At 44.1% G+C, this 26,795-nt stretch overlaps 1 protein-coding gene across 3 annotated transcripts in view; it reads left to right on the plus strand.

Moving 5' to 3' along the window:
* WWC1 (WW and C2 domain containing 1) overlaps positions 1 to 26,795 on the plus strand; it is a 71,817-nt gene that overhangs the window by 9,469 nt on the left and 35,553 nt on the right. For 2 of the 3 annotated variants that reach the window (XR_008468869.1, XM_054217511.1), the window contains exon 2: positions 24,272 to 24,381. The exons of the other annotated variant lie outside the window; for it this stretch is intronic. Coding sequence is in view for 1 of the 2 variants with exons in the window: in XM_054217511.1 (XP_054073486.1) it covers positions 24,272 to 24,381 (110 nt within the window). In the remaining variant the exon portion in view is untranslated. The remainder of the gene's footprint in view (positions 1 to 24,271; positions 24,382 to 26,795) is intronic. 3 annotated transcript variants of the gene reach the window in all.

Genomic DNA, 26,795 nt, shown 5'->3' on the forward strand with positions numbered 1-26,795 from the left:
GATTTCTGAGGCAGCCTGCATGTGCTGAGCTTCTGCGTCTGATGTCACTGATGGAGGAGATGTGACAGTTCTACTGCAACAGTGCACACAGGGTAAGGTCCACGCTCAATTAGTGATGCTTCTCTAGTTTTTTACAGCTGTCAGATTGTTGCAGTGCTCTTTAGACAGGCTTTTGCTGTTCAGCCCCGACCTTTGTTCAGAATGGTGCCACTTTTGTTCCTCTGATGTGACTTTGGTTCAGTCTTCTTGTTGCTGCTTATGACTTTTGCTGTTTTGATGGGACGAGAGTGGCTCAGCTGGCGAGAGACCTTCCTTCTTTGGAAGACCTTCTTTGGAAGGTCTCTGCTGCCACAGCAACTTCTTTCATCTTTTTAGGATCTTTTCTAGATGCTTCCTATGAGTAGTGGAGTGATCCTGTGTAGCAAGGATGGAAACTCTTCTCAAGGGAGAACTTGGTATGAAAATGAAGTCTTTTTAAGATAAAATGGTAAGGCTTATCTAAATTAGGGTGACCTGTACTGTATTTAGTGTTCCAGGTGACTTTTTCATCCTCATTTGTGTTTTTTAAAAAAAGATAAATCCTCAACGTGAATAACACTTTTGTATTGCAGGGTTTTGGCGTGGTTAAACTTGAAATCAAATTGGCACTTTGAACAGACTTTTTTTTTGTTGGAGCATGTATGTGGTGATGCTCAGGTATATTTGATTAGTGGTGTGTGTTAACCCTGCAGAGAATAAAGAGGTTAAACTCTTCTGTTCAGTATATTATTCAAGATTTCTCAACACCTGATCTCTCTCCACTTCAGTAGTCAGTTCACCCGCTTGCTTAAATTTTTCTGAAATTCCTTGAAGTTATCTCTACATCCAGCTAACCTAAATCACTTCTCAGCCAGCAAGGCAGTAAGCCAAACCTGCAATTTGTCTTTTCTTACGTCACTAGTAAGGATTTTACACTGCAAGATCTAAGCATCAAAGTTAAACAATCTGTTGCCTTGATGGGCACCGATTATTTAATTCTTATGTGGACACATAGGCTTTAGGCTGGTTAACAGCTAGTTCTCAAAGTAAGTTTTCCAATATTCTAGACAAAGGCAGATTTGTCTGGTAAAGAGATCTCCTTACAGTCCTCCATGAGTGTTATTCTGTCTTATTTTAACCGATACAGGCAGGAAAGTGAAATGTCATAGCTGCTACCATGTCCCACGGCTTTCTGGGGCACCAAGGTTTTGCAAGGTATATTGGACCTCATAACTTTTCTTTTTTTTGCTTTTTAAATGTGAACGTAGAAGCTTCCAGATTTAACTTAAATCCAGTCTGTCAAATATCAATGTGATATCTTTTCAGTTGATATGGTCTATAATTCCAAATAAGGGTAGATATATTGTCATATGTCATCTGTTAACTATTCATAGACTATTGTACGGCGTTGTTAGTTTCTCATGCCACTGGCTCACTGGTAATTAAATTTAGAAGGTATCTGCCATCATGGTCTCTACTGGATGCTAAGGGAAGCATAACCTGAATGTAAATACTTTCTTAAAGCATATGTTGTTGGCTTACCTGATCTCTTATACTCCTTAGGCATTACTCCTCATTTACTTTTTAATATTTCTTTTTAGGAGAAGAATGTGTGGGTGGAAAGGGTGTATGTGGCTGAGGAACTCGGCTTGGTCATTTGCAAAAGGGTCGGTCGCATAGATAAAAATCTCAGTTTGCAAAGACAAATTTGCAACTGAACTGGTCACACAGAGTCCTCCACTTGGGCTTGTTTTCACACATCCTTTGTAAATGCCACTCTTATCCCTAAAGCAAATGTTCTGTATTGAATTTTCTCATCTTTATTCTCTCTTTGTCCAGTAGTTTGTGGCTAATACCCCATAGTGCTTCCTGGTTTATTTTCTATCTGCTTCCCAGGCACAGGCTCCTGCAGTTTTGAGTGGTAGTTCTGACAAGTTGTGTTACATCTTCAGCAGCTTGGATGGGCTGGTGGTCCTCCCTGGTGTGGTCACTATGGTTCTGAGTCAGGTGCTGTGGTGCTTCTTCCTTCCCATCGGGAAAAGATTCCTCGATTACTGGAGGAAGACATGACTGCAGCTGAACATGCCACAGTTCACAGCCTGGTTTTGATGTGTGAACAGGCAGTGACTGTTTCGGGGTGGGAGGACTTGGTCTTGTGTCAGACCATGTCCTGTCATGTCTCCGTGGCTGCTGCCGGAGCCCTTGTGCTCTCTACTGCAGGGCAGCAAGACGAGGGCTGGGACTAGATGGCTGCTCCCACCAGGTCCTTGAAAGAGGAAGGCAGCTGGTGCGGTTAACTCCTCGGTGTTTAGTGTTTTGCTGTGTAGTAACAAAAATGAGAACAGTGCAAGTGGTAATTCGTACCCGTAATCGTTCTGCTTGGAAACCTGCTAGTGACACTTGCCTCTGATGGAGTGCTGTGTGTTGGTAAGCGTTTCTTCGCAATCGGATTTATTACAGAATAGACTTGCAGTGAAATAACCTAAAATAAATAATTTTAACAATGCCCTTTAAAGGCATTATTGTTTGAATTACTTCCCTGGAGTAGCTGGGCAGATGTGTGGCAACACCTCTTTGAATGGCAGTAGTGCCTATTAACAAATATTTTGTTGAAGACAGGCTGAAATGCTGCTTTGATCCAGCTGCTTCGTGACCAGCCTAGATACTCGATGAAAGGTGTAGGGAATAGTGGAGTTATGTCAGTATGAATTAAGGATGTTACATTAAGATTTTATTATTTATGTTGCTTCCTAGGTACTTATGGAGGGTTTACTTCCCCTCAGCTGGTGTCCTTGCGGCTCCAGGCAAGCTGTTAGCTTGTCCTTTCATGCCTTTGTGTTCCCAGCTCTGATGCTCGGAGCGCTCCTTTTCCCAGTGATTGTTGCTTCTACTTTCTCTCCCACAAGCTGTATAACACTGTTGCTTCATTCTCTTATGGCCATACTTGCAGAGTCTTTAAAGCCTTTCATAAAGTAAGCATTTTGCCTGATGGGAGAAGGAGGTTTACAGAGTTTTAAAAAAAAAAAAAAAGGGCAAGAAATACACTGTAGATAATAGATTCCAAAAATGCAAATTTGTTTAAGCAACTCCTTAAAAAGAAGGGAGGGAGTAAGGAGTTGAAGATTAAAACCAGTGTTTATATACATGTAGAAGCTGGAGGCAAAGCAATCCATTCATAAATATACAATAGGATTTATGTCATGGTGAGAAGTGCTACATGCATATTCATGTGTAATTTGCAAATCCTTTAGCGATTAAATACTTTACTCCAAACTCTAGAACTAAATAACCTTCTTGTTGAAATGAGATGTCCAAAGGCTCTAATGGTTCTCCAGTGAAGGGGAAAGGCTGGGTGGTGTAATAGATATGATACTCTAATTTTCACTCTATTAAAAGATTTTTTTTAATGTGCTTTGGGTGTTATTTTATTAGGATAATCAGTTCGTCTTGAACAAAACACGAGAAGCAGAGACTTGCAAGAAATATTGTAAAGCTTATCACACTAAGAAAAGCAAATAGACTTGGAAACTTGTTAGGATGTTTTTCTCGACTGATTTTAATGTCAAATACCTTTGTCTAAACTTTCATATCCTGTAGGTAAGGAAGGAGGCAGATGAGTAATAGAGCTTGGAGTGCTGATGTCTGAAAAGAAGTATCCTTTGTACAAGTGAAGTGAATCGCCTTTAAAGGATGTAGCCTCGGTTCTTCATGTAACACTAAAAAAGTATGAATATGAATGCACTGTTGCTGATGCTTTTGGTTTTCAAAAGCTTTAGAATATTATAGGCAAAGTATACACCTTCCAACATAATGATTGGGGAAAAATACTGCTATATAATAACAGTTTCCTGCCACTTGGGTTGTTATGGCTGGTGAGTGCTCTGTGACAGCGCAGAGTTTCTGGGTAAGGTGGGGTGATGTGACTGCTTTATCTTGCCCTTCTGTCATCGGACCGAATGACAGTCTGCAAATGGCACTGCAACTGACAGGCACCCTGCTGAAAAAACAGAGTTCAGCGTATGCCTCTAATACTGTCGTGATAAGATAAGGTTTGGACTTGTCCTGCGATTGTGTTATATGTCCCGTGCCTGCCCTCGCCTCCCTCAGGGTCCTTTCGCAGCTGGATGCAGTGCGTCTGTGTCCTCTCTACGTTCACCAGCGGCTTTGCCTTGCAGCAGACTGGTGGCCAGGTACCATTGGACTTCTGTGATGGCAGGTGTTCCTGTACTGCTGTGCTCAGTTACCAAAGAACCACATTTTTTGGGGATTAAAGTTCTGCCCTGTTCTTAAAACTGGACCTACGCACATTCGGTTACATCAACCTAAATATTCAGTTTACGCTTTGGGAAAGCTGTGGTTTATTTTTTTATCTGGACCATCACAAAGCATTGCTTACTGCGCTCTCTCCTGGTGTTCCTGGTGGCTCATTTTGGCATTGCTCCTTTTTGTAGCTTTATGAGCTCCTTTGTGCATCAGTTTTGTGTTGGGAAGAATATAAAGTACATCCATGCTGGATGGGAAAAGCCAGCAAAGTTCTTGAGTTCTTTCCTCTCCACTGAGGTTAGTCCCTCTTGGAAAGTGGTGTTGTCTGATTTAGCTTTCCTGCTCCTGTTCTGTAACAGCCAGCTCCTGGGATGCTTTGATTCAACTGAACAAGAAGACAGGGCAGTGCACTCAATTCACTAAGGACTACGTATGCATTTTTCTGTCTGGCACAGGTGTAACAAATTGCCCTTTTAGTCCTGTTTACTTGTTTTTCTCATTCGGTCACAGGTAGGGTCTGCTCCTTGGTGGTCAGAGAAGAGCCCTGGGTTTCCCGTTGCTGTCTTGCGTTGTGATCAGGGAGCCATGTAGCAGAGGTGATATCGCTTTGGTGCCTGGGGGCTCTGCTGTAGAAAGCTGTACTTCGGTTGATTTGAAGTAGTGTTTCCAGGTAACTGAAAAGTTGTTGCTTTTACAGTGAGCACTGAGAATTTGTTATCGTCTGCCATGTCAGGGCATCGGTGTGTCTAGGCTGGTCACGTAAGGGGGGGAAAATGCAGCACTGGGTACTTGAAGAATATGAATTGGTTTAGTTCCATAGAAAGGACAAAGTTGGGGTAAACAAACCCAGTCCTTCTTAGGCTGAACCCTGAGTGGGTGACTTCTTGGCTTTATATGGTGGACACTTAATGATTCAGGTGCAGACAGGGGAGTGAATGAGGTGCAGAGTGTGATGTTTCTTGTTACTGTGAGGCTGTGAGCTGGTTTTATGGCAATATTTTGTATTCTATTCTACTGAGGAAAAATAGAAGGGATTAATTTATTAGCAAACCTCATTTTTTAAATGAGGGCTGCTTAGCTAGAAGCTGGATGGGATGTGAATTCGATTCCCGACCCCCATTTAGTAACCGTAAGTGATTGCCTCTGGATCCACCTCAAAAGAGTGCAGTGAACCATTGCTTACAGTAATGTGACCACTTGTACATTTGCTGGTGGAAAAGGCAAAAAGCTTTGCCCTAGAGCCTTGGTTGTGGTCGGAGTGCATCATTTAGTCTTGCCCTATTGTGCTGCTGGAGGTCTGGCTGAGCACAAGCCCCACTGGTGGGGCTGGAGCAGGCTGAGGAGCGACTGAGCCTTCTGGCCGCGGGAGGTGGCCGTTCCCTCAACCCTGGTGCCCATCCGTCCCCTCACTGAGGTTGCTGGCACACAGAAAAGGGCTCCCTCTTTTTCTGGGCACAGTTTTTGCTGCTGCAGTAAGTTGAAATGGCCCAAGGACTGTCTTTTGCAGCAGTGACCTGCTGGGTGGGAGCGACTTTCCTGCAAAATGTGGTTCCTCTGGAAGTCATGGCTTGTTCCTGAGCCACAGTTGGTGTGGTTGTGCTGTGCTTGCCTGGCACCGCGGGTGGTGAGAATGGGTTCAGCGAGGCAGCCATGTCACTTGTAGTTTGTCTTTCAAAGCAGACAGCTTAAATATCAGATAGATGCTTTCTCGGTGCTGTGCTGTGGGCTGTAATTCCATCTGCTGCGAAACTGTGAAGGTGACACCTAAAAAGGTTTGCACTTCTTTCTGGATCTCTTCCCTGTATCTTCCGCGTGCATAACGGGAGGCACCATTTTACCTGCATGTTGGCCTTGCTCAGCATGTGGTTGCTCGGGAGCCTAGCAAAACACTCAACATCTTTCTCTGAAATGCTGTTAGAGAGAATTTCAATGTCATGTTTCATTCATCTCAAGCGCTGCAGTTTCTGCAATATCACTGTCCTTTGTCTTCTCTGGTCCGGAACGGTAGCAGCATCTGTTTATGCCATTGATTTGGCAATTATTAGAAGGACATTGAATAAAGGGCATTATTAATGGGAGGAGGAGTGTTCAAAGACCTCTGCCAGTAAGGTCTGTGTTTTTAATAGTTCTGCAGATTCATCACTGATTTTGGAACTTGATAGCAAGTTGGTTCTCTGGATCAGTCTGTAGGTTACCTTACAGATACTAGCCAAGGGCAAGAGGACTATTTCGTTTGTCAGAGGATTTCAGCTTGGTCTTTGCAGATGAGCTGAACTGTGGATAATGATTTATTAAGCTGAGCTGATAGGAGTTAAGTTAATATACATGTTGAGAATTCTGCATTGATGGTGTAGATCAGCATTTGAGTAGAAATGAATAAAATGGATAATACAGTGAAACTATTTGCGGAAAATACTGGCATGGGAGTTGCATTTCATTCAGGTGCTGATGGTGAAGTACTGCTCAGTTAAGCAGCAAATTTCACACCTGTGAGCTCTTGTGATGGCTTGCTTAAGACCAGATATACGGTGCTATAAGGCACAATGTCAGATCCATTAAACACAGCTTTGACTTAAAAAGAAGGATGGAAATGAATAGCTGAGATATTTTAGGTAATCGCCTTGAGCAACAGTGATGGTTGTATTCGAAGAGCTTCAGTAAGTTATAAACAAGTTACAGCTGAGGCCAGATCAGGCAACTGATAATGTGCAGAGTGCTTGGTGTAATTTGGTTGGAGAGAGCACATGTGGTGTGTGCAGGCTGTGCTCCTTGGCGTCTGTCCCGTGCTGCGGTGCGTACCTGCAGAGCTCCGGTTCCGATAACCCTTCCCACCTCCCCGTCTGCTTTAGTTTTACCTGAAGGATCTTGCTACAAATACTGGTTTTTACTGAATAAGGCTTAAAATGGGGTTTTACTTGTTCAGCTGCTTCTTATCCTTTGGCAGCTAGAAAGGCTATGAAAACTGATAGTTATGGAGGAAAAAATGTTGTTGAGGGATCTTGGAACAAAATAGTATTTTACACTGTCTGAAAAAAACCCCCCAGATTTTTCCTTTTTTTTGGTGGGTGGAAGAAGGGGAAGCATGGCTGAGGTAAGCTGGACAAGGAGGTCTTCCTAACAGTGTTAGCTGTACAGCATTTAAATGGGGCATAGAGAAGGCTGGCTCTGACTTAATTTTTCAGAATCTTGCTCTGTAAATTTCAAGGAAAGGTACTGCTTAAGGTAACTGGAGATGAGAACAATGTAAACGTATAGAGAGACATCCTGTTCTGGAATTTGACATCTCTTTACATGTGAGCATCTCCTTCTGGAGGTGTTAGGTTGGAAATCCAGTGGTGGTGATTTAAATAGGCAAATTTGCTAGTACTTTCTTGTGTGAGCAAGGTGGATCTATAAAGGAGTTGAACATAGCAATTGAGTTGCTAATTAACTTGGCTCTTAAGCATGGCTTTTTGGAAAGTAATGCTGCCTCTTGTCCCATTCCTCCCGGAAAGGCAGGCTGTGCTCTGGCTGATGTCCCTGGTGACCCACGGCATTTCGTGCCCCACAAGAAAAATCTCAGGAATGAAATGTCTTGTGCCTTAAAGCACCTGCAGATCCTGTGACTTGTTTGATGGGTTGCTGTACAAGGAAGGCTTATTTTGTGAGGAGAGCATAGGGGTATCTGCACCGTCTTTTCCTGGTTACATCCTCTGCTTTGAAAACTGAAAGAGAAGATACCCGGTTACAGATGAGCAGGTGCTGGGGCCTGATATGGCATAAAGAAAGATGTGATTTGCTACTGTACCTTGTGAGGTTTCTGTGGCCTCATGGGACTTTAAAGAGCTCATTTTGACCAACTTGTATTTTCCAAGACAACTCTTAGAGTTCGTATCTTCTGCTTCCCCTGACTTGCAGGGAAGAGAAATATGTGGAAGTAGTTTGGCTTGACTCATTACAAAGCCACTAAATAATAGTTTGTGCTTTATGCACCAAATGCTTAAAATCCTTCTATTTTGGAGTTCATGTTAAATAATCATGCTAAATGGCAATGCACAGAAGGTAAAAATGGAAAACCCAGTGCCGAATACATCCCTCTGAAAGTACAGCCTATAAGGTGATTCCTTAGGCTAGGGCATTCCCTAGTATGGTGCCATGCTATAGGGATGAAGCCAGTTGTATTAAGGGGGTGTAGAGCTCACCTGCAGGTAAAGTTGGATATTTGGAGATCTGGGAAGTTAAAGTGAGACCCTCAGCAGACGAAATCCTTTTAAAAATAAGAAATGCTGGAAACATCGTATAACCCATGAACACCACAGCTATTGCTCTCATTTTTTTTCGTAAAAAGCACTGGGGTGCTCTGGAGAGAGCCGTCGCCTGAAAGCAGCGGTGGCAGAATCGGGCACTAGTAAATGAAGGCAAAATGACTGAAGGGGAGAGACAGCATCTCTGACTGGAATTATCTGCCTGGCAAACACCTAGCACAGGGATCTCCATCTGGTGTGGGCTTGGCTGCCGAGGAGTGGCTGCTGCCATCAGAACCGAGGTCCCTGCCTGCCGGAGTTTAATCCTGGCCTTCTGCTGGGATTAAACCCGGCAGGCAGGGCTGCTGGCTCCGACGTGGAGCTCTTTGTCTTCACTGCCCATCACCTGCACTGCTGCTTTGTCCTCACTAACATCACCCTCGCAGCTTCAGAATATGGCTTAAACATTCTGCCGTGCTCTGCTTGCAGATGATTGGAGTGGTAAAAAAGGGAATGGGGATTTTAAGCGTGGTTGTGGGAGCAATATGTGCACCGGGGGTCACACAGAGCCAGGCACTCAGCTTTGTATTCAGATGGGCTGGCCAGCGAGCTGCAGACATTCCAGATACTTGTGTTCATTTTGGCTGTATCCAGGCACGCACTCACAAAGAGCAAGATGCGTGCAGTGAAGTATAAATCCCGTCCCCTAATGACTCAAAGCACCGTTGTGTGCGCATACATGCTTAACAGATTGTATAATTAGCTGGCTTTGTAAGCAGGCAGCATGTATGATTCTCCAGTAGTTATCTACAAATCTTACGTGGTGTGAGGGAGCGTCTGTGGGTCCTTGAGCTCGTTGTCATTCGTGCACGAATGACTGCTGGGTGGGGAAGAGGGGGCTGCATCCCCTGTGCCCGGGGGAGTGGGGCTCCCCAGGCCCGGCACCATCACCGCTGCTTTTCCTCGGAGCCCTGTCTGGCCGGCAGCTCTTCCCCCTCGGCGGCTGATGCCGGGCTGGTTTGCCTGGCTGCTCTGGGGGTGTGGGGACGGGGTGACATGGCTGTCCCCAAAGGCAGCCTCCACGCTGCCTTGAAGACAGGCTCACCGGATTGTGTGGTCATGTTCTTTAGCGCGCACCACGTGAGTCTTGGCCCGTGAGTTTTATGAGGCTTTGGCCCAGCCTTCAACCTGTTTTTATATTAAATATTTATTTAGAAATATTAATCCTGGAGGTCACAAGCCTTGTTGCAGAGAGCAGGAACCACTGGTCCCGCTGGCGAAGGAGCTGCGGTGCTGCTGCGCTCACCCTCGGGGAGCCGGGTAGCTAACCGGGCTGGCTGGGGGGGCTGCCGCAGGGAATGCCATGGGTTGTGCCGCAGTCCGGGAGATGCGGAGGGTGGGAACATGCACCAGGGCCCAGGGCTGCGTGCTTGGGATTGCACTGGAGCTGGGGAGGAGCCGGCAGGGAAGTGAACATGACCTTGAAAATCCTTATCGAGATGAAAAGGTGCAGTCAGCGAGCACATTCTTCCGCCGGCCGGGCTGGGCGTAGCGTGCCACCCGTCTGGGCTGATGGGGAGCCCGACAAACAGCTCCCTCTCAGGTCTTCAGGACACCGCTTCCCATGGCAGGGTGTCCATTGGCCCCATGGCAGGGCTGGCCTGATCCAAGGGTGCGCCTAAATCTAAGGGACCAGCTTCTAAAGCTGACCGATTCTATGCCTTCATTTATAAGTAATAAGAAGTCTGAAGGCAGTAGCAAGGCAAAGTCTGGCAGCTGGAGAAGATGGGCCACTTGAGAGGACCAGTTTTAATTACGATTCCATGGCAGATGAAGCTCATCTATGAGTTTGGTGCCCAGCAATCTGGTGAGCAGCCAGACAGCTCATCACAACCAGCGAGGGGGGTGGCGGCTTTCCCCAGCGCTGCTTCTGTTCCTGACACTCCTCCGTTGCTGGCATGCTGTCCGCCTGCCGAGTCCCGCTAACCCGGCTGTAAATTCACTCGGCAGAAAAGTCTGGGTACTCCCGTGTTGTGTTACTGAATGGAAGCAGCTCGTGGGAGGGCTTGGACAGGGACTGAGCTGCGGGACTGGGAAGAGGAGCAAGGAAAGGGTGTGTGGGGTGGAAGGCGAGAGGGATGATTTTTGTGGGAGTGACAAACCCTTAGCCTGGCTCAGTTGCTGATGTCTTTGTGCTGTGGACCTGACACAATTCTCCCTCCCTCCCCTGTACTAGCACACGTCCTTGTACAGTCACATGCCAATTCAGGTTAAGAAACTGCATTGCCTAGAAATCGAGCCTTTTTAAAAATGCTTTTTGGGTGCATTTAGTCCTAAAGCACGTCCCAGGGAAGTGTCACGGTACAGATAAAGCAACCCTTGTAGTGCAAAGAGGAAATCAACACTTACTACTACAACTGTGAATATGTGCCGTAAAATGATAAGTGCTGCATTACTGAAGAAATCCAAGTGTCGTTACAGCTTGACCGTGGCACTTCTATTTCTGAGACTGTGCTGCAAATCTGGGAGCAGATACTTATAACTTATTGTGTTTTTTTTTTTCCTCTTGACAAGGATAGAATAAAAACTTCTCTCTTTCTCCATGGGTATATGAACTTACTCTTGTGTGCTCTCTGTTTTTTGTTACAGGAATCCAGGTGTTTGCCAGTGTCTTTTAGATAATTCCTTTCTAAATGCTTAGCTTAGAGCATTTGGGCAAAAATCTTGTCTCGCTTATCAAATTCAGATCCTTTTCAGTTTTAGAGGATCTAGATGCGTGCTAGGAATTTGCATGTGTGCTAATGATCTTGGGAAGTCTGGTTCTAGCAGCTATGGAATGGTGTGGCCTCTGCTCAGGGAGATGGAGCTGGGCTCACTCCTGCTGGCTGGGGCTTGCTCTAGTGTGTGAGGACTTGTCTCCCAGCTGAATGAGCTGAATTGACTCGCTTGGGAGTGCGATGAGTAGTCTTGCCATCACCTCTGATGCTCTTGTGGAAGTAGTATTTGGTCCTGTTGAGTGGTGGAGCTGGCTCTCTGGAAGAGCAAGAGACAAACTACAGAGAAGGATGAATTTGCTAACAGTGGGAAGCATAACACCAAAGCAAAGATAATGTGCTAAGGCAATTAGTTTCTTTTGTCTAAAATATTTCTCTTATAAGAAATACTTACTGCTTCCAAAGGGATTTAGAGTAGTTGACTTGACTTTGCTATCAGGAGTTGATAATCTTTCAAGGTCCAAACGAGTTTTGCACATCTGTTGTATGAGGAAGAAGTGGGGATGGGAGAAGTAGGAATACAGCAGGACACAAACAATCTAAGGTGGTTTTGGTCACCTTCACCAGAGTATATTGGAAAGAGGAAGACTGTTCCTTTGGGAGGAGGTTTCTGTGCTCTTTTCTCATACACTACAGTAAAATAGTAGCTAAATATTAATAGTAAGACTATGTAAGGTGTGTCTCTGACACATACCTAGACCATGAAGTGTGAGCAGCAGTGATGAAGTGGCACCTCTGAGTCTTCGCTTAGTGGAAAGAAATGCTGTGTGTTCTGAACTGAGAAATAAGTAAAAAGCTTTTTGTACTTGGTAGCTCTGTAAAGGTCTATTGGACACTTAAAAAAAATTACGATACGCTGCATTAGATAGAAACTTGGTTAACTGCCTCAGGCCGAAAGACATAGTAGTGCCTTCTCCACGAGGCCTTTACAGCAAAATAACTGTCAGTTACCCCATAGTAAAAGATGACACTTTCACACACATGAACACGCACGTTTGAAGATCCCACCTTGCTTTTTTGGCAACCAGTTATAATTTGTGATCAGGATATTGTTTATTGTTCGTATGTAACTGCTGAGCCCTTCTACTTACACCCTCTTTGAACAATTGATACCGATGGCATCCATGAGCTTGTGTTTATAGAGGTCCTCAAATAATACTCCCTGCAATAATATTTGAGTTGTAAACAGTATTGGGAAATGAATTTTTCATAAGTAGTTTTCCCTTTCCTTCACGTGTTGCTTCTGGGATTTGTCTCAAATTTTTTACATTTTGAGTTAGACTAAAATGTTCCTCCTGGTCAGGAGACGAGACAACTCAGTATAATGAAATTGCTGAATTTAAGAGTTACTGTCCCCTTTCTCAGTCTCATACACCAATCTAGAATGCTTTAGGAAAACTCAGTTATTTTTCCGGTGGCTGTGTAAATTCTGTGCAAAGAGGAGGGAAAGGGTGCCCCAGGAGCACCCTGGAGGAGGCTGCTGGCTGTGTGCTGGTGTTTCGGGAGGGAGTGGGCAGCTCTCCTGGTGTCACACGTTCCAACTGTGGAGACTCCCTGTGCACGGGGGTCTCCTCACCACCCCCAGACCTGGCAGCTGGGAATTGCAAGGAGTGCTATGAGCAGTATCCCGGTTTCAAGATACCGTGGTGCTGATATGTTTGGCTTTGCCTGTGATGAAGTGCATCTTTCTCCTGAACCTGAAGAAGGCACAGCTTCAGGGTCTTGAGAGTAGACAGTAGCAATACCATAATCCTTCTGCCAGTTTGATCTGAGCTGTGCTCCCTGAGTCTCTGGCCTGCGCCTCTCTGCAGATGGACTGCTTGCTTTCTTCCTGAGCTGAGTGCTGGGCCTGCAGATCTTCAGCAGGCTGCTTGTGACACTTTGGAGCTGGCAGGAGGACTGCAAGGGGGCTTTAAGCTGTGCGAGATGGGTGGGGAAGGGGAACGCAAAGAGCAAGTGGCATTATGATTTCGATGTTTATACAGATTTAATCTGTTGGCAAAATATATTGAGAGTGGATCATTCAAAATAAATGATGTTTCTAAGAGCAAATCAGTTAAACTCACTTGGTAATGCAAATCTCATTTTTGCTGTCCCCAAATGAGCAGGCAACTTCAATAGTTGTTGATTTGCATTGACTCCCTTGCAATGTGTGAAGTATTGAGCTACGTTTTGTGCTTTGTACAGTTCTGTCTATAAACACAGTTTGGAATTTTTTTTTTTTGTGGCTTAACTACATAGTAAATCAAGGCTTTGTTACTTTGGATGAAATGTACTAAATGTATTAGCTTTATACTCCTATCTTGTGCTTCTAACTCTTTATATCTCCCAAAGCTGTACTCTCCCGAGGTTGTTCTAGACATCTGTTCTTGTTTTGACATTTCTGTTTATTTTTATACAGTATGACTTTTCAGGAACTGAGAAGGCATTGCATCAACACTAATAGCAACAGTAGTAGATAGTAAAGCTGATATTGTGAATTCCAGCTGCTTATGTGCTTCAGCAGTTGCCGCATCCATGAGCTGAGTGCGGTGCAACCTAGGCTTCCTCCTCTCTGGAGCAGAAGTGAGGTGCCATGCCGTCATTTCCAAAGGCTGTCCTCAGTGCTAACACACAAGGCTGAGCGTTGAAATAGTTTTGGTTTGTGACTCTTGAAGGATATGGCATGGGTTACAGTTTGCAGGGCAGTGCTTATGCCTAAGTACGTGTTCTGTATCTCAAATTCACAACTGCTTTGCAACTAGAAGGATTTTTGTTCTTCTGTGTTCTCCACTGCTCCAAGTTCATCTCGACCAGGTATCTCCTCTGATTCTTACAGGCAGCCAGAAATAGGCCTGTTCATAGCTGGTACTGCTGAGTTTACAATGGCACTGGGGTGGCCTGTGTCCTCCTGTGACTGCACTTGGCCTCTCTAGAGTTCGCTTGACTTGGTAGCTTCCTGTGTGAAGCTGGATTGAGATCTATCTGCACAGGATTTCCGAGTTGACAGGCTGCTGTCAGATCAGAGAGCAGTGAAGTAATGTTTCCAGAACTGATCTAGGCATTGCATAAAAGCAAAGTGGTTGCAGCCAATCGGTCTTAGGGCAAAGAGCAGGAGAGGCTGTGGTGATGCCCTGCTGCTTGCCTAGACTGTTCTGCAAGTGATGCAGAGCAAAGAGCCTGTGAATGTTGCTGTTTGGGATCAGGAACATCAAATAGCTATATAAGAGTGTTTATAACGCAGAAATAGCAAGCAGGCAGTGCTACTAAAGCTGCTGTACAGAGTTAGTAATTAGCCCAGCGCTAGTGCGTGAACCAGGGAGCAGCATACAAACTACGTGTGTGTAAAACCAGCCTCCCGTACTTCCTTTACCCCTTTCTAAATACGCTTCCTACCAGAAAGGCTTGGTTTCTACACTGGGTAGACTAGGGACCCTAGATGAGCCCAGTGAAGCCATTCTAGTGCTGTCTGTTTTCCCTCTTGGGGGGGGGGGGGGGGGGGGGATAAAAGGCATGGGAGTTGGTAGTGTTGCAGGAGGTATTTGCTGTCATACTGCACTTTTTCACAGGAGAGGTATAACATGCTGGCAAGAAATATAGCAACATGCATTGCTTCTCAAAGAATTAAGGCTTTTAATCACTATATGTGAAGTGAAAATCCAGTGCCTGATGACGTCAGATTGTGGGGTGAACCACAAATCCTTTCCCGTTTATAGACATCCAGGCAGTCAGCCCAGTGCTCACTGTGCTGCCCGTGCCTGCCCCTGCGTGTCATCGTCCATGGGATAACGTGTGCCTGAACGCCAAGGTACAGCAATTGTTCAATACTTGCCTCATTGCCAAAATCTCAAGTATTTATCTTTTTCTAACAGTAGCTATTGGTTCCCTGCTATAGGAGCTGTATTGGGGGGGGAGTCAGCCCTGTACGCCTCTTTAACTTGAGACATCTTGCCAATGTAAACTGCTGCCACCCACAATAAAGGCAGCCTTTCAGCGAAGTAGGAGTGCGGGCTGCAAGAACAGAGACAAGCCTTACAGTTCATAATCTCCCAAATATGTCAAGAAACCAGTCTAACTACTCTGTCTGGATGTTTGGTAGACAATTTACCCCTTACTGAGAAGTGACCAGTCCCCTTCTTTGAGAACAGTCGAACCTTGAGTGAAGGGAGAGCTGATTTAGTTAATCTAGTCAGGCTGCGCAGGCGGCAAGGCTGCTTCTCATCCTAGAAATAAACGAAGGCAGATTTTAAAAAACAACCTCAGCTATTTAAAACTAAAGACATTTGAATTACTTGCATGGTTAAATTCCAACTCTTGCATGCTTTTAGTTCAGTAGTGTTGCGCTGTTCTCCCCAAGTTGTACCTTACTCTTTTATATCTTTTCAGCTTAATTGGTTCAGGAAAGCATGCAGGATATACAGGCTGGCAGGCAAGTTAATGTTGTGAGAAGCCTCAGCTCCCATTTCCTGACTCTTTAACCTTGAACTATCCCAGGAATTTTGCATTTGAGTGATTAAGAAGGTATGACTGACCTCCTGCCTCTCTCCTGCTAGCAGAACCAGTTTGTTAATCTCTGGGAATGATCTAAAATCTGTAAGTGGTTTTTCATAGTCTTCTCCTTGCGAATAACTTAGTAGTTCTTTGCTTCCAGGGGTAAATGATCTCTACTGAAAAGAAATGCCCAGGCAAACAGACTGTCACTGTGTGCAAAGGAGAGCTTGTAAACATGCAAGCCTTTTCCAAAGTGGATGAACAAGCAAGCACCTAACTGTTAGGCTGATACGTGCTAGGCATGCTCCTTGTGGCTGGTGGGGTGGTAAATTGTGTATTCCGTAGCTCAATGCTTCCATGAATCTGTTTGAGTAATAGAAATGTATTACTATTAAAAGTATAAATGTATTTGTGTCTGGAATGCTCAAGATACAGGCTATTGCATGACTTCAGGTGTCTTTGGTGTCTCCTGATCTGCTTTGCGTAGAATCTACTTGGGCAGCAGGTGACTAGCTTCTGTACAAAAATTAGAATTTGGATGTTACCCGCTCATGCGAACGAAGTAGAGGGTCCAAATTGGCAAATTACATACAACTCAAGATCATCTTAATGAGGTGCAGGGGTTATTCTCATGTGCTGGCCAAAGAGCAGTAGAGGACATCGCTGTGTTCTTGAGCATGAATAAAACTGTTTAAAATTAAGATAGCTTGGAAAAGAAACTCAGTGGCTAGACGTTGGGCTTGCTTATCCCAGAGGTGGCCCAATGCATGGAGTGTCAGGGACCAGGAGGGGATGCAAGATGAGAGATCTTTGGGAGGCTGAGAAGATGCTCAATAACCATGGCAACTAAGGAAACCACTTAGAAGAAGATAGCTCCGCAGTCTGAGTTGCTTGAGATGTTGTGTTGGTTTTTTAGGGCGTTGTTATTGGTGATCAGGTTATAGTTTAATCAAATTTGTTTGGTTTACAGCAACAATTTCAAATAAGCTGTTTTTCTCAGACTTGACCCCATTTTTACTGTAGGGGGTGTAGTTCTATTCCTAGTTCTCCTTTATCACAGCAAGACCAGGACCAGGCTGCAATGCCGTGCACACTTGACAGTCACTGAAATGACATCTGTTTTGGGGTAACTACAAGTTCAGGGTGCCTGTGCCTTTGTGTGGGTCTTGGAATAATGTCTGGCTTCCAAAACTTTGAAATGTCGTGTTTGATCTGTCATCAAATTGCAGCACAGTTAAGAAGCTTCCCAAATTTGTGGTCACTTCTTAAAGGCTTCTACTTGTTCCCTGGGAAGTGCTTCCCTATTCATAGTTCTTACCTGCTCATGGTGGTCCTCAGTTACGCCTTTCTTCTCCCCTTGGTGTCGAGGTCTCCCTTTCTGAAACCACTGCAGTAGCTGAGGTTTTGGTGCAATTGAGGGTGCCGTTTGGCCCAGAGCTGCTTGTTGTGTCACTGCTGAGGAGATGGCTGTTAGGGATGAGCTGTTCTCATCACCTTTTCCCTAAATTGCAGTCAGAGTGGGAATCCAAGGGAGTGTTTCATCGTGCCCAGGTGTGTGGTGACGGGGTGAGGAAAGCTTTGCCAGCAAGATGATAAAACAGGGCCTCTTCGCTGCCACACCTCCAGCCTCCAAGGGCAGCTCTCCCTGCAGTGAGAGAAGATGCTCCCAGGGAAAATAGTTACTATAGTGACGGATAGCCCTGCTGTGTTTGAGGGCTGGATCGCTAAGTTGAGTAATAAATGTGTAGGAGTCTATTTTTAAAAGCTTTTGTGAGGAGGAGATTGCTGTAGTCCTAGAAAATTCGTCTGCAAAGTGATAGGTTTTTCTGTGCTGAAGTTTAAAAATAATCATCGTCTGTCTTGAGGATGGGATGACCTCATTAGAAACAAAGAAGCTTGTATGTCATGGTGTCGAGACTCCTGGCAGTGATTCTTGCAGCAGCCTTCTGGGTTACAGTAGGAGCTCAGCCCATTAGCAGGTTCCTCGAACTCGGACCCACGGGGATCTTGTGTACAGCTGTCCCCGTGTCCCAGCTGGAATCGAGGTGCTTTTAGCCCCTTCTCTGTCCTGGTCTGGGTAGCACATAATGAGCAGTGAGTTTTATTCAAATGAGAAATGAAGAAATGCTGTAGTAAGAAAATAATTGGAGTAGAAGCCACTGAAAATAAAACCTGACTCTAAGCTTCTCCCACAAAATGCTCTGTTTAAAAACTGTTTGGTTTTGTAAGAGAAAAGGTACAAGTGGAAATATCTGCCAGAACTCATAATTTTGTTGTCTTGCTTGACTTCTTGCCCGTGAAACCTGTATGCCACATACACTTGCTGCGTACCCGTGGGTGCAGGAGGGAAGGGGAGAGATGAACGGAGCTGTTGGTTTTTGATGGCGAATGCTGTAGCTGTAAGAGGAGCTGACGTGAAGGTCCCAAGTGATCAGGTGCCACCTTTGCGCCTGATGCAGTGAGCTGCTGCTATCAGTACAGTGACCTGTCGGAAATTCCCTGGTGTGTAGTTTCACCCATATAGAGTCATGAAGGATTTTGTGTAAGGCCGTGTGATCTGTGCTGAACTCATTAAAATAAAGCTCTGGTGTTTAAATGGCTTTGCTGTGTTATGGGGGGCTGAGGAACCCTGCAAACATAGGGATTAATCGGGTTTACGTACAGCGTAGAAAGCTGGCAAGCCACTGCTGGTTTATAAACGCTTAATGTCTCGGTGACCCAGGCGCAGCGTTTGTGGTCTGCACGTACATGCACATACGGACTCACAGACACGAGCCTGACTTTAAAGCTGGGTGGGGGTTTGTGAGATTGCCGTAGGCCACCAGTTGGCACTGAAATCCAATCTCTACAAAAATAACATTTCCTGTTTTAAGAAGTTCAGAATTGATTTCTGTTACCTTTGTAGCATTAGCTCCAGATTTGTAAGTGGCACAGTTCACCCATCTCCTCCTCCTGTCAGGAACCTCTCTGATCTCAGAACTGTGTTTAACAAACCTTCTGTCAATCAAAAACTTGTTATACAAGGATTATTTGCCTTCAGTTTCCTGTGTAATGAGGTTTTTGATTGACAACAGTGGAGTTAAAGACTATAGAAAGGCTTTCTGAATCTGAGATGAGCAAGTTTCCATTTAATAGTGTTTGCACATGATAACATTGGCTTCCAGTTTTATCTGTGAAAGAAGCTGAAGGTGATAGATCAAAAATTATAAGAAATAGAGAAAGCCTTCTCATTTAAAAACGATGCGACTTACAAACTAGAGCTAGGAAACTAACTTTCTATTTCCCGCTCTGGGAGCGGGATTTGAACGTTGTTTGCTGTACAAGTACTTGAGCTATTGGGGACAAGCGTTTTGCAAAGATGGAAGTGTCTCTGTGTGTTCACTGGCCGGTGGGTGGGCAATGGCTTTCCCTTCCTCCTGCCTCTGCCTGAAGACTGTGAGATACTCCAGAGGTTAGGAAGTTGCTAATAGGTGTGATGCCGTTATATTTTACCTCTGTTTTCAAGATAAGTTTCTGAAATGGTGTCCTTGACCTGCTGCGTGTGGTGGTTGATGAGGGTACCTGGTTTCCAGGTGTCCTAATGAGCAATTACACTTGCTGAAGTAAACTTGAATTTCTTGAATGAAATCAAATGAAAAAATAACATTGAAAACCAAGAAAATATGATAGAAATTGATAGATCTAAGTTGACATGTCTTTTCCCAAACACTAAATGTTCCTAAAAATGACCCTCATTAAAACTAATGGGGAAAGGGCAGTCACAGGTAAGATGAACAGGAGGTACAGGTGAGATGATAGGAGATGAACATGTGGGTTACTTTTTGGTGAGCCAGAGTTAGGCGATGATCTACAAATATCTTCTCTAGCTCAAGCTGGTTTCACTTGTAGAAACACACCAAGTTTAGCCTCCAGCGTAGAAGCAGATGAAGCGCCTCAGGGATAGCTCTGGTCTAACTGATGCTCTAAAGGGCATCAGAGCAAAGGGAGCGTGGCCGGAAGATGCAGACAAATTCATGTGTCTGAAAGCGTCGTCTCTCTTAACTAGCCTAGTTTGGGTTTAATAAAAAATGCTATACCTACAGACTAAGTTTTCCCCCTCGGTTCCCGCTTTGTGACTGGAGATCAGATGTCAAAAGTCAGGATTTTCTGAACTTCTGGGTGCATTGCTTTCTTCTGAAAGCTGGATGAATGTATCTGGAGGTTTCCCTAACTGAGGAGGGTAGGGAATGCGTAAATCATTTTGTAGGTTTCCTTCCTTAGTTATAAGCACAGTGGGTGAAAGGGGTCCATTTTTCTAGATTGCTGCTTTAAGTCTAGCTACAGAGAGGACCTATTATATGATAATGTGGTTTGACTGAGTTGATGAGATTTTTCCAAAGCTCCTAGGGAGCTTTGTGAATTGCAAAGGAGATGTTTCAAAAGAAATAGTTCTGTAGATGTGCCCTAGCTTTAACTTCTCAAATGCAGGAACAGTCCTGTTTTATGCGGAAATACTGCACTAACTGGATCATGTCTTGCTGTGAGAAAAGAAACTTTACCTTTTGCTTGTTTAATCCGCTGTGCTACATTGTGGGTGTGCTTAGAGAGATGCTTGATTTTGGACACCTTCTGGAAAATTGGTTTATTTCAGTCTTCAAAACAACCCCTAAAATTGTATCTTAAAACAAGGAAATAATCTCCTTTTTCTTTTTGTGCTTTATTCATAGTCTGGCTCATATTGCTTGTCTTTCATCTGTGATTGTAGCATTGCTTCTTTGATTTGTGCTGGTTTTTCCTACAACAGCAAGGGAAAGGAGTTTAGAAGAGTAAGTCATTTGGTTATGAAGCTGCAGTTATTTGGGGAAATAGCTATATGACATATGTTGTCTGTAACAAATGGAATTACTCTCTTAATTCTGAAACTAATTGCTCTTCCGTTTGCTAGGTGAATGACAGATTTCTCCTTTAATGAATACTTACCCCTCTGTACAAATGAGATAGTCGCAAGCTTGCGGTCAGCCAGGGAGGACAGCAGTGGTCCGTGCTTGGTGGTGGGCGCTCCTTGTGAGATATGCTGAGAATCTGAATCTCAAAGGTGAAATTATTGTCTGTTTCTGAGCCTTAGTAACTGGCAAGTCTCCAGCTGGCCTGTGTCATCACTATAGCAGACTGATCCTGCCTTGCTTTTTCTCCCCTTTTTCCAAAACTCCAACACAAAGAACTGAATGAGTGGAGTTCATGCATTATGCTTCGTATGGAAAATAGGAATAAGCATCCTGCAGTTGCTTGGTCCTGGCTTCCTATCAAGTCTGACAGTTCCTGAGCACATCTAGAAAGGAATTCAGCTGCTTCTAGCAAAATAGGACTGGACAAAAGCTAAACAGAAGCAGTAAGAGTTTGGTATTAAACATTGGGGCATCAAAGTTGGCACTACAACACTATTCCCTGATGAAAGTAGTCCCGAGTCCTGGGGCTGATAGTGCACTTAATGCTGTGTTGTTTTTTTTTTTTTTTTAAAAAAGTTTGATTTTAATCTTAGATGTGATTCTTGAGTAGAATTCTGCTGCAGAAAACTCTGCTCAGTGTGTAATACAAATTAAGCTACTGAAGTGTGTTTTATACCTGCAGCACACCCTCACCTAATACATTTTAAGTATAGGTTTAATTACTGCCCTGTGTTGAGGGATGTTTGCTTGGATCACTTGCCGAAAATGTTGAGCACTGTGGCTGGAACGTGGGAAAGGTATGGATTCTAGTTTAATCAATCCATAGGGCTGAGTGGAAACTGCTGTACAAGGTTGGAGACTGCAAACCCAGGGTGAAATGACACCTCTTCTGACAAAGCTCTCTACAGAAGTAGCAAAACAGCAATCACAAACCCAATTCACAGCAGTATTTTGAGTGTTACTAATCGAACGACCACTTGGACTCTGCGTGGCCTAGATGGCACACTCTAGCCCTTCTGACTTTAAATATATTTTTACAAATAAATAAATATAACTGTTCCTCCTTTCCCTTGTTCCAAATAACATCTAATAAACATTGAATTTAGGCTTTACCAGTGAAAACTTTTCACTGATTTTTTTTTTTTTCTTATAAAATACTTGGCCACGGAAGAACAATGTCATGCTTATCAGGGCAATCAAATAATTACAACACAAGTCCTCAGCAGTTACAATGAAGTACCATCAAGCTGGTTTTCCTGATGTGTGTGAATTTGAGACCAGCCCTTGGACAGCTTTTAAAAATCAGCTTGATTCTGAAGTGTCAAGAAAATAAGCAGAGACCAGTTCTTGCGGTTGTCTTTTGGTTTGGTTTTTTGGTTTGTCTTTTTTTTTTTTTTTGCAAGCGCATGACCATCCTGAAGATGCTGAGGCTTTTCTGCATTTGTTTTGGTAGGCTTGAAGGAGCAAGCACCCTCAGGAGCGCTCCCAAGGAGCCTGCTTTGCCCAGGGGGGCTATGCTGTGGTCATGCAGGGCAAGCTGTGTTCCCCACTACCTGCCGTGTCATTCCAGCGTGTCTCTGCCCCTCTAAGGGATGAGAGCAGGTCCTGCGGAGTCTGGCATTCAGCACTGCTCCTTCCCTCTTCTTTGCCTGTCCTCCTTCCATTTGCTTTTATTTAATGTTAGCAGTTCAGTGTTCAGAGAGGTGAAAGTGCCAAGTTAAAATTGCCGACACGTTTGCAACAGCATTTTCGTCCGTGTTATCTCCAGAGAGTTGCTTGTATCTAACCTTGCTCTGCATTTTTACCCTTGTGCGTCTTTGACTTGATCAACTCAGAGCAGCACGTACTGGCTACTCTGGGGCTGAGGAAACGGCTTGGTCCACAGGGAAAAAAGTGGGATAAAGGATAAGACTCAGAAGTGTTGAGATTCTGTTTTATTTTCAGGTAATCTCTCTTTTCTATACAAACATGCTTTTGGGTAGTCAGTCTAGATTAAGAACAGTAAAAATAAACTATTGAGAAGGTTTCACAGTTTGATGTTGTGAAGCTCGAGTTATTTTTTTGCACTTTTTTGCTTTAAATTTAATTGAAGTTTTCTGAGAAAATAGTGGTTCAAGCACTGCTTCAGATGGCAAAGGCAATAATTTGACGGTGAAATGCAGCAGCAGGTACTTAAAGATCTTAGTGGCTTACAAAGCTTTTACAGAAATGTGCTCACCTCATTCTTAGCATATGCTATGACTTCCAGATCATGTCTTGGGGGGAATTATGTTAGTCGTTAAATGTTGATTTTATTTTGAACCTCTTATGGTTGGAGGGTTTTTCCTAAAATTCCCCTGTACACTAATGAGTGACTGTAAGATGTTAATATGAGGCTATCGGTTGGTTGGTGCCTTTAGATGAAGCGTGCTCAAAACTTAATAAAACTCTTTATCTGCTCAATTAGCTTTGGATATGAAAGACTTTCTGCAAATCTGTTCAGTTTCTTACAGCGGGTTGGAAACTTGCTTTCTTAGCCACCTTACCTTCCTGTGGCATGCCGCTTGTACGTGGCAGTGTTCGGTACAGTTCCATGGCCGCTTTTTGACCATTTGCTCATAGCATGTGCAGCATAAGTGCTGGAGAGGGGCTGTCGTGCTTTACGGTGTCCTCTGCATTCTGCCCAAAGGGCTCTTCTGCTAAGTCCGATTCACGGGCCCCAACACCAAGTGATGGCCCTCCTTCCAGACAGGCCACGTTGGGGTTGTGCAATGGATCTATGGGCCTGTGGCATATTATGCTGTTGGCAGCTGGATCTGTGAGATACCTGCAAGCTCCGTTCTTCCTGGCTTGTACCTCCCTGCAGTGATACGTTTGGTTAGTAGTTTTGTTGGGAGCAAAGGGAGGAAAGGGGCGTGATTTCAGTGACTAAAATCTGTGGGGTCCCTCAAGGAGTGGATGCTCTAAGCTTTGTTTCTAGCCACGGCACACAAGCCTTCAGACTGTTGCTGGATGTGATCTCTAATATAAAAAACTCATCAGACCAGTATTGCGGAAATACTTCCCTGTTTGGACGGAGTGGGTTACACGTTTTCAGGAAGCTGAGAAACTAATCCAGTTTGTCATTAATGAAACAGAACATATTGCAATGCAAATGAGTGGAGTTGCATGACAAGTGGTCCCACAGTCCTCAGCACTCGCTATTGATTGTGCAGTCTTAATTATTCATGCTATGCAAATTGCATTTCTCATCTCGCTCCTTCTTGTCTACATATTTTTGATACAGGACTTGCCTGCAAACAGCCCTGTTCTTTCACTTGAGAGACGAGGATTGTTTCTAGCGAAGTTCTTAATGTTCCTTTGTCGAGCGAGTACATGCGGAGTCAGGCAAGGCTCGGGAGCTCTGTCAGAATGAATTCTTCTTACTGTAACTTCAGATGAAGAAAGGGAAGAGTCTTTGTGGAGTATTATTTGATAAGAACAAAAGCTTTAAAACAGTTTTCAACTTTCTTTGTTTTCTATACTGAAGCCCTTGTGGTACTTATTTTCTGGTCAGTTGTTTGGAATAGACATGTGGGAGCGTTCTTTTATTCATCCTAAATATTATTTTGCATTTCAGGTATACTAAACCACTAACCTTTGCAGACTGCATTAGTGATGAATTGCCGTTAGGATGGGAAGAAGCTTATGACCCTCAGGTTGGAGTTTATTACATAGACCACAACACCAGTAAGTGACATATTATTGTATTTTTGCAGAGTGATTGTTTTCTACCTGTGTTTAAAATGTACTTAACACAAAACCACAAAATCGGTAACAGCGTGTTTTAGAGTAGGTGAGATCTGCAGCCTGTGAAATCAAATCCTGTCCTTCTCCACCGTACAAGTTACTTCCCTCTCTAAACCAGGAATTTGAGATCTTTTAATTTGCAGTCTTCAAATCAGCAGTCATGTTCAAGCTAATAGCATGGACACACCTCCGAAAGATTTGGCTCTGATGAGGAGTCTGACTAGGTAGCAATGATCTGGAGTTTGTCCTTAGCCTGGAATTTGTCCTTGTGGCAGGACCATTGGAAAGAGGGCAAAGGTCTTGTGTTGATTCCTCTGGCAGGGGGAGCGGAATGAGCTCCCTTTGCTGCAGGAGTTCACACTGCCTTTACTGGAGAGGAAGCTCTCAAGTGGGCTTGGGATGTCCTGAGAATTGTGCAAGTTGGAAAAGAGTTAAGTTCAGGCTTGTGGTATTTTCATTCTGTATCCCCAAACTAAGCCACTGCTTACTGTCTTTGTTAGATTACTTGAAAGACCAGAAGTGTTAAGCTTTATAAGCTGATTTGAATTATAAAAAAAAAAAAAAAAAAAATACAGAACTTGATATCATTACAGACATTGTTAGGCAATGTGTATTGGGTTGTGCTAGAACAAGTCCCCTGAAAAAAGTTATAAACAAAATAAATCAGTGACTCTGATTCTCTTTACAGAACAGCTCCAATTGCAGTCCAGAAGTTCACAGCAGAACCATGCCCAGGCCCTTTTGGAGGTGCTTGTAACTCATGCAAAGACAAAAGCTTTTAAAAGACAAAAGTGCCTTGAAACTGTTGGGTTTTGGGGTGGTTTTTTGTGGTTTTGTTTTTTGGTTTTTTTTTTTCTTCAATTGAGAACTGCAGCAATTTTTTTCAGCAAGTCATGAGTTCTTTTTTAAATAAAAATGTGGATGTCGTTTTTTTGGTGGTTTTTTTTTTTTCCTTTGGCTACCTTCACACCCTTCCCTTTTTCAGAAAAGCCACATTTGCATTTGGCCTGAGACTGTACCTTCTAGGTTTTAGCAACTTCTCTTCGGTATTAAAAATGCAGAATGAAAAAAGCCTATTCTTAAAAAGGACTAACTACCCTCTGCGACACAAAGAGCAAATGTCTCCAGATGTGAAGGTGACACAAATATTTTTACATAAAGCTTATGTCATCCCAATATCACAGTATGCGCATATCTTTAAATGGGTTTATCCTAATTATTTTTCTGTGAGGCAGGGGATGTTGATTTTTCCATTTTCAGGAAAGGATAGTGGGGAAGAAAGGGTAGACAAGCCTCCAGGATCACAGAAAGGAGATCTGCAGGGGAGAGGACTGGACAAACTTTGCTTGAGACGGTGCTAAATTGCAAGACACAAATTGGGGTCTCCTGTAGGTCTGTAAGACCCTGTCTTGTGTCCCTTGCACTTCCAAAAGAAAGCACTCTGGAGAGTTAACGATGAGGTTGCCTTTTAAAGATGGTCTGAATCTTAATGCTTTTTCCAGTCTCTCACTTGGGTCTGGGTTATTCCTGTGCTGACCACACTTACAAAAGGAGTAAGAGCTGAGTTTAGAAGTCTTGGTAAGGCTTTTCTTAACTTCAGAAGTCTTGACTTCTGAATGATTTAAATGTTTTCATGACTGTGTGCCGCCAGGAAGAGAGAAGAGCCTGGGCAAGCTCTCCAGAGGGGTCAAGACTATGATTGGATTTCTCTTCCCTTCTCTGGTGGTTGGAGGTTTGCCGGGATGGATCAGGTGCTGGGACGTGGGAGGTGCCTACCAGGGTGCTGCAGGCCAAGAACAGCCCAGAGAGAGGGGCATGCCACCTTCCAGTGTCTCTGAAGGGCTTTGCTGCGTTTAGCAGCAGTGTTGGATTAAGAGGTTCCTGCCAATTCAGGTTTTTGGGGAAGCTGTTTGTTCCTAGTGAAACAGCTGTGGGGCTTGGTGGTTTTTCCCTTGGATCAGTTCCCTCTGCTGGTTTATCAGGCAGTGACATTGCTGTAGATGTAAGCCTCTGCAGTTGCTGCGGGAGCTGGCATCATCCCCAAGAGAAATAACATCCAGCCCACCTTCTGAAGTGGACATCAGGGTCACCTCTGACTGCAGGAAAAACTTGGCTCCAGTAAAATGAGAGGATGTATCCAAGAGTCTTTTCCTTGTCTCCTCTGAACTTTCTGTTCACTTTGAGATGTATTTTTATTTTCTCATTTGTCTTCCTCCCCTATCCACACTGGAGAAAGCTGAGTGCTTGTTGTCACCGTGGCCCATCCTAGCCAAAACTGTGGCATTAACTTACTCTGCTGGCATTCCCCTAGACATGGATGGCTAGCTGTGGTCCTGGGGGGACGCAGTCCAGGT

Source organism: Rissa tridactyla, chromosome 11 (genome assembly GCF_028500815.1).
Source record: "Rissa tridactyla isolate bRisTri1 chromosome 11, bRisTri1.patW.cur.20221130, whole genome shotgun sequence".
NCBI lineage: Eukaryota > Metazoa > Chordata > Aves > Charadriiformes > Laridae > Rissa > Rissa tridactyla.